Below are 8,530 nucleotides of genomic sequence, written 5' to 3' on the forward strand. Positions count from 1 at the left end.
CCCGATATATTAGACAATTCCGGATTGTTTCCAGGGTTAGCAAGGTTGCTTATAAAATGGATCTTTCGAAGGAGCTTAGTCAGATTCATAGCACTTTCCATGTTTTGTAGTTGCAGAAGTGCGTATTGGACAAGGATGCAATGTATCATTGGATGATATTCAGGTTGATGGGCGTCTGAACTATGTCAAGAGGCCGGTAGCTATTCTAGAAAGGAAGGTAAAGGTTCTGCATAGCAAGGAGGTACCTTTCGTAAAGGTACAGTGGCAACATTGGAGGGGATCTGAGTGGACCTGGGAGTCGGAGGCTGAGATGCGAGAGCATTATCTAGATTTGTTCACCGCAGTAGGCTTCGAAGACGAAGCCTAGTACAAGTGGGGGAGAATTGTAACATCCCGATTCCCAGGTATGAGATTTATTATTCAAAAGACAAATTTCCCTTGGAACTCGTCGAGTTGATGGCCTCAACTCGACATGTTGAAAGGCTTGGGGACGCGCATCTTTTGGACCAACTCAATGAGTTGGAGAGGAAAACTTAACGAGTTGGCGGCTGTTTGTGAAACCCTTAATTTTAAGGTTTGCACCCTATATAACCTCCTTAAGTCCTTGAGGCTGATCTGTTATTAGCCTCCAAACCCTATTATCGGCCTTGTGAACACTAATCTTCATTCCATCTCATACTGTGAGTTAGTGTCGCATTTTGGAGAAAAAGAAGGAGAAGTTTGAGAGAAAAAGGCAAGGATCTAGCAAGCAAAGTTCTTATCTTAAATTTGGTATTCTTTTGGACCATTGTAAGTGTTCAAGATCCGATTTTTATCTATCTATGTAGCTAGATCTTGAGTTTTGTCCCTTTTTCTCCCTATTCTTGGATGTTGCAATGGATGGACTTCATAAAGTTTGCAACTTTATGAATCTCCAGGTCAAGGTGACCTTAGAGTGGGTTAGATCTGGTCCTTAGCCAAGTTTTGATGCCATGCATGGAGTTTAGGTCATATTTCCGCTTTTTGACCCATTTTTGGTTCAAGACATGCATTGGACATGCATGTCTATAAAGCACCCACATTTGGGACGTTTTTAGGCTAGAATCTCTTCTGGAAAAGTTGGGTTCCAGATCTCAAGGATTTTGTGCTTAATGGTTATGCCTTTGAGTTTTCAAGCCTTGTGGAAGGGTTTTTGAGCATTTGGAGTAACCCCAAAGGATAAAGTTGGAAACTTTATCCTTTTAGACACATTTGGAGTTTAGATCTGAGCCTTAGAGTCTCTGGAATTGAAGAACCAGTTGTATGTGTTAAGTTAAGGAAAACTCGACGAGCTGGCTAGGGTTTTCCTCGACTTTTTAAGTTCTGTAGAACTCGAAGAGTCCAAGAGGTGCACTCAACGAGTTGGGTCAACATGGACTGTTGACCTTGACCGTTGACTTTGACTTTGACCACGGTTGACCAAGTTGGACTTTTGAGGACATTTTGGGTATTTCGGGATTTTGATGGATTTTGGTCATGATGGTTGTAGGCTTTAATTCAAGAGCTGAGATTTGGAGTCAGGCCTTATCAGTTTTGCACTACTTGTGAGGTGAGTTATCCTTACTGTACTTGCGGGTCGAAGGCACCATTGTCGGCCCATTGGATTGATATCCTGTTATGCATGCTATTGTATGGTTATGATCTGTTAAATCGGTATCCTAGTAGATATGATGTTGCTATGCTTAGTGATCTGTAGATCTGTGTGACTGGATGTAGACTGTTATATGATTATTTGTTATATGCGCACATGATTTGTGGGTGGCTGAGGCTTCACTGCTTTGTGCGTAAGCCAACAGGCCGAAGCATTCTAACCCGTCGGTTGAGGGCCTAGGGTATTCCATCCCAATGATGATTGGACCCATAATATGTTGGCATTCCAACCCGATGGTTGAGGGTCTGGGGTATTCCATCCCGATGATGATTGGACCCATAGTATGTTGGCATTCCAACCCGATGGTTCAGGGGCATGGGGTATTCCAACCTGATGGTTGATTGGGCCCAAAGTATGTTGTTATTATAACTGTGCTATTTGTTATGTATTTGTATTTTAGGGGAACTCACTAAGATTTGGGCTTACAATTTAGAATATGTTTCAGGTACATCAGTGGATCGCGGGAAGGCGAAGGCGTGACCATGCACCTCCTCATGTTTTGATTTTACGATTTTGGGATTTCTCTGATGTGAAACTTATTTTGAAAACAAATTGTAATAAATGATGGTTTTGTGGTATTTTAAAAAGTTAAAAATTTTCAAGATTTTTTCGAATGTTACACTACCGATCCATCTATAATTAACAATTGACCCTAACTTAAGTTTCTTGGCATAATTATGCTCATTAATAAGGGACTTGATTTGGAATGAATGTTCTTCACTCATCCATGAAGCCCAAAGCCGAAATGTGCATTCACCATCACAACACTTAACCAATAACCTTTTACTGTCATTTTTTTTCGTAGTACAATTGATACCCATTGGCTACAACATAATTACAAATCATGAATTTCAATTTTTTATGGTTTGTAAACCTCATACCTAGAATTAACAATTGCTTCTTCCAAGGTATGTCTTCACTGAACATTGGTTTTCCTTTCATATATGAGACATTTTCATCTTCATCCTCTTGTGGGTTTTCACCTTCTGTGGCATCCTCATTTCCATTTGCTTGACTTACTCCTTCCATGTTGCTCTGTTGTGGACTCACGAACTCGGTTAGGTCAATACCATCTTCCCTTTCCATTGACATGTTTGACATAACATAGTCCTCAATTTCATTTTCCTTAATTACATGCTAAGTAGTACCAAAATGGTTCATGTAAATTGGCAATTGTACTCTACACTGATAAGCAATGTTTATAAACTCTTGATATTGAAGTTCATTAGAAATCAAGGTTAAACCTTATGGGATTTCTAAATCAGGTTGACAATAATAAAGCTTTTTCATACTTCTCTTGTGTGAATCGTTCAAGAAAATCCACAAATTCAGTATAATACATACCAGCAAAATCGATATTCTCAAACACATGATGAATACCATCAGAGTAGCAAAAATGTTTGTTGATGAACACACCTTGGAAATGAACTTTGATTGAGACAAATGTAGCCATCGACACTCGACAGGAACTTTGGTGGGAGTTAAGGGTTTTTTCGTGAATGAAGACGACGGGAGTGAAGAGCAACAAACAAAATAGGCTTATTTAAAACAATTCAAACAAAAGGGAAGTACACATGGCCATTTCATTAAATGACATGGCACCGACATTTCTTCCATGCCGTGTATATTACCTTTGAATCAGGTATCAGGTCACATATAAATATTTTAAAACAGGAAAATATAAGTTCATTCCCTTAATGTACAAAAAAAAAGTTGGGTGACCTTTTAAAACAAACATGACTAGTTCGATGGGCTAATATGACATTTTCCCTTCTTTATTAAGTATAGAGATATGTTATTGATATGACGTCTCAAGGTCGTATTTTTTAAAGTGCAAATATGTTTACCATATTATCCGCATCACTTTCAGCATGCTACTCGACATTTGACACGAGCCAAAGTATTGACTAAAATCCAACGGATAGGGTAGACAAAAATTGGCTTGTTGGTGATCTGTTTTCAGATTTGGATTGGATTAGGGTGGCGATCCGATTTTCATGTGCACTTCTCAACCAAACATTTTCTTTTTTACTTGTTTCTCCTCCAAAATAACTAAACCCTAAGGTTTAAAAAAAACTTTTTTTAACAATATAATTGACATACTTGTCATAAGTTTTATTTCGATGATTAGAAATTGAAAAGAAATCATCCAAATTTCTAACAAGGTTGATCCTAGATCATACTTATTCTTCATATTAAAATGTTGATTGTTCCATCATAAAAAAGTATTGACCCGATGGTCCACCTTCGGGGAGCAAAGCGAGTCGGACAGGGCCTCTAGCACCTTCTTCAACAGTGTAAGTTCCTTGAAAAGAAGTAAAAGCCGTGGCAAGAAAACCAGGAGTAATTGCATTTGCAGAAATCGATGGAAAATTCTTAGCTAAAATCCTGGTGTATGCATTAAGAGCGGCTTTCGAGATGACATAGGCGGAAACATTAATAGTCCATCCTTTCTTTTCCAACAATTTCTGATCTTTTGCATCCTCAAAATATCCACTCACAACTTGATCCACCACCTCCTCTGTCAGTCCATCTACATCACTCAAAATCTTCCTTACACTTTCGTCTTGAACATGCTGTAACAACACAAGAAGCATAACTATATAAAATGATGAATTGTAAATTAAACAAGAATATATGCATGCTTACTTGTAGTTGCCCCATTTTGGATGAGATGTTGACTATTCTCGGAGATGTAGATTTAAGAAGAAGTTTTAGCAAGGCTTGAGTCACATGCTTAGCTCCATAATAATTAGTTTCCAAGCATTTTTTGGCTTCTTCAAATGTTTGTGTTTCAACTTTCTGTGATGGCTTTTCCTTTTCATAAGCCTTTAAACCAACTTCCTACAATATCACAGTTAAAGATCGTTCGGTAGTTATGTTATAGATAAACTTCATTTAACATGTTTTATGAGCATCAATTGAGTAATGGAAATTAACCAAAACATGATTAAATGAACAATGCTTCATTACCTTAAGTAAAATGTTTAAACCCCCAAAGTACTCCTCGTCGGCGTTACTACTAATCACTCCAGCATTGTTAACCTGTTTTATCCCACAAATCAATGGGTAATTCTCAAATTGGTTCAATTTCGATCATTTTGCAAGTCACATTTTGTTACAAATGTAACGCCAGATGTTACTCTGCAACAAAATTTTGTACAGAAACTGAATCTACCACCTAGAACTAACCGGAGAGCAAAAGGTGAGGGTTGAGAATCTTTACCAATATGTCGAGTTTTCCGAACCGTGTTTCAATGAAATTCGCCAAGGAAGCAATACTGGCCGGATCTGTGACATCGAGCTGATGAAAGACCACATCAGGTAGACCGGAGTACTGCAATTTGGTGACGGCGTTGGTGCCTTTCTTCTCGTCTCTTGCAGTCAACACCACCAAAACTTCATTAGCCAATTGTCTGCATATTTCTAAACCAAGGCCTTGGTTTCCACCGGTAACAACAGCAATCCTAAACAGTTGAACAATAGAAATATCAAACACATTGAAAAGCAAAATTCTCACTTTTGATTTTTTTTTTAAACGGGCAAACGCGGCACAACTTATTGTCCGTTTGTCATCTCACTCATTGTACGATAATAATTAAATTAATAAAAAATCGGAATTAAATTTTAATTTACAGAAAATTATATAGTCATACTTTTTTGGTCAGTTTTTAATTTAGGTGATCACATACTTGCCTACTTAGTCATCTAGGTTTTAATTTTTCACCTACTTTCTCAGAAAATTTTATAAACTTTTTTAATAATCTTTATGTTTTGACAAAATCGTATAGACTTTTTGTAATCTTCATGTTTGAAAAAATCTTACAATCTCAGAAAAAAAAAAATAAAAACATTTATAAACTTTTTTAATAAAATTATATTTGTATAATGGTCTTCATGACAAAGTTATAGAAATAGTCCATATAAAATTGTCTTAAAGCCTTTATGATTAAGAAAACTACAGGAAAAAAATTACAAAAATGGTCCAAGTAAAAGTTATGTTTTATTTAATGATTTTTATGTATGAGAAAATTATAGAAATGATCCTTACAAAACTATCTAATTGTCCCTACGTTTTAAACATACAGTTACAAAAATAATTGTCCCTACGTTTTAAACATACAGTTACAAAAATAGGCCTATGTAAAACAGAAACAATGTAAGGCAAAGTTACAAAAATAATCCCTATATAATACTGAAGTTGTAGAAAAGGTCCCTGTAATTGCAAAGTTACAGCGATACCGGAATTAATTGTTTGTCAAATATGATGTTAAGTTTTAATAATAACTTAAAATATCAAATATGTTTCTCCAAATATTATTTTTCAAAATAATTAAGCCAAGCTGATTAAAAAGTTGGTGACCTAGTTGACGTTTGTATAGCCGAGTTAATCTTTTTCTTTCTTTAACTTATTATATACTTTAATGGTTTTGTTGTTGATCATTACTACAATATGTATAAGAAGAGTCTGAAAACTCAATCCAGATCGAACCAATTCTAAATCATAAGTTTATATTTGGATTATAGTTCAATTCAGAATGATAGTTCCAATTTCCAAACCACAATTAAAGCGGTTTAGATCATTATGATATTTAGTTATCTTATTTAATACCTATTTAACACAAAATATTCATTTATAAATATCAAAGAACATGTATTTTCATTTAAGAATGTTGGCGATCCATTGCTTTTAACGTACAACACTAGTTTCAAAACCGAAAACAATTTAATTTGTGACGGTGTATCGAAATTTGTTTCGAGCATCATGCATTATAAGTTATGAGAGATTCAAAAAACTAAAGAAATATCAAATACCTTTCTGACGCGGAGAAATTGTTAGAAAAATTCTAAAATTTTTGGAAAAGTTTTAATTTAGTTCTTATTTTTTTAATTAGAAAAGTTCATATTATTGGATTTTATACGATAATATGTCATTTCCTGTTAAAAGAAAAAAAAATGATTTTTTTATAAATTTGAGCCAAAATGAAATAATTGGAACTTTTATATTCAAAAATTTTTATGACTAAATTGAAACTTTTTCGAAAATATCGAGATTTTTTGACAATTTCTATATATGTGTGTGTAAACTAAGTGCATGCCGTTCAAAAAAAAATGCAAGGATATCAGACTTCTATTAAACAATATACATTAAAACTTTTCTGAAAATAAAAAATAATTTTATATAAACAATAACAAAAAACTTATATGCCAATCAATCAGATAGAATCAAGTGAGAAAATGTTGATATGTCAGTCAATCTATCGAAACAGAAAAGTGCAAGCGGAATTGAGCTAATAGAATTTTCCTTCACATTCGAAAAGCTAAAGAAATATCAAATACCTTTTTGACGCCATTATATTCGATGTATGCTTCTGGGTTTTGGACCTTCGGTGGAATGTTTGTTCTGAATGTTTGCTGAGAGTATTAAAAGGAGGAGTAAGTTACAACTATGCTCCCTATATTAATCACATCAGTATGGTCCACAAAAGAATATATTTGTGCTTTTCGTCCCTATTACAATATTTTTGAATATTTTTAGTCCATGATTTTCATGTCGTTTAGAAATGAGTTTTACGCCCATGTAAATTGACCCTCCATGGCATGCAATCTTTTTTATTTTCATCTGATTTTTACGTTGATGGTATTTCACTCGCTTGATTTCTTAACCCTCGTTTGAATTCTATGTTAACGTTGCTAGTGCCCAAGATGTGAAGGAGAAAGAAAGAGCGGGTCTAATAGCATTGGGGATGGGGGTGAGGAAAGTCGACAAATGGGTAGAGCTTGTGTGAGGAAGCATGAGCAACTTATAAGTTGTTATTGTTGTGGACTTAATGTTGTATATGGCTTTATACTCATTTCTTTCAGTGTTGTACACGAGGTTAGAGAGGTTAAAGAGGAAGTGCACCACATTACTTACAATATGACAACTTTGAACTTTTTTTAGAAAAAAATCGTGGATCTACTATGTATCCCGAGGTAGCTTGGGATACCCCTAAAAAAAATTAATAGTGTAATTTTTTCTGGAAATGTTTTTTCTTATTGTGTATTACGTGATTTTTTTGTCGGGATACCCTTTATTTATTGGGATACCCCTTTACTTTGATCATGAATCCGTCACCGAAAAAAATCAAGCTCCAAGTGAAGTAGTTGTTAGTTGTCGTCTACCCATACCATATCCTTGATGATAGCACTTGCCTTTCCAAATGGCTTTCTTTTTTTCTTTGTTGAGAGCACCAACCATGTAACAACCACGGTTTAGGAATGAAAGTTTTTCAATAACATAATTAATAAAAATAATTTAATGAATAATTATAAGAAAGAATTTCATTTATATCATTACAAACTTTAAATATTATTCTTTTATCCTTACAAACTTTAAAACCAATCGTCGAGATTCAATTGAACATATCTTCGAAACGAGATAATAAGGTGTTTTGATAACTATTTATGATATTTTGGGAAATTTTGTGTAAATAAGAACTGGAGGGGCTAAATCATGAATGCAGAAAAGCTTAAAAATGATGTTTTGATATTCATATCAGGCTCATGCATACTAAGGCCATCCGTTATGGTTTTCACAACCACAACCTCCTTCCACCTCCACATCATCACCACAACTCTTTATATTGATTACGGGATGGTATGCACGAGAGAAGATCATGGTCAAAAAGAGAAAGAATACAAAGAATGAGAAAGAAGGTGGAGAGAACGAGTCGTGGTCTGTCAAATGTGGTGGCGACCATAATCCTCCACGACAACGAAAAACCATAGAAGGTCGAGATAATGTTCATCTTCGTTATTCGTTGCCACATTGACCACAAGGAGCTTCGTTGGTAGTATACCGGTTGCTCTAAGTGTCTT

At 35.0% G+C, this 8,530-nt stretch overlaps 1 protein-coding gene across 1 annotated transcript; it reads right to left on the bottom strand.

Annotated features, from left to right (window-relative positions):
- Positions 1 to 3,734: 3,734 nt before the first annotated feature.
- On the bottom strand, positions 3,735 to 7,416 carry LOC145091427 (salutaridine reductase-like). Its single transcript, XM_079029140.1, has 5 exons — positions 7,010 to 7,416; positions 4,896 to 5,136; positions 4,643 to 4,714; positions 4,319 to 4,513; positions 3,735 to 4,245 (listed from the first exon to the last, which is right to left on the bottom strand). Exons 1-5 carry the CDS (start codon positions 7,021 to 7,023, stop codon positions 3,865 to 3,867), a joined length of 903 nt encoding a protein of 300 aa, XP_078885266.1. The 5' UTR covers positions 7,024 to 7,416; the 3' UTR covers positions 3,735 to 3,864.
- Between the last annotated feature and the right edge of the window lie 1,114 nt (positions 7,417 to 8,530).

This window comes from Lactuca serriola, chromosome 3 (assembly GCF_051521515.1).
Source record: "Lactuca serriola cultivar US96UC23 chromosome 3, Lser_US96UC23_V15, whole genome shotgun sequence".
Lineage (NCBI taxonomy): Eukaryota > Viridiplantae > Streptophyta > Magnoliopsida > Asterales > Asteraceae > Lactuca > Lactuca serriola.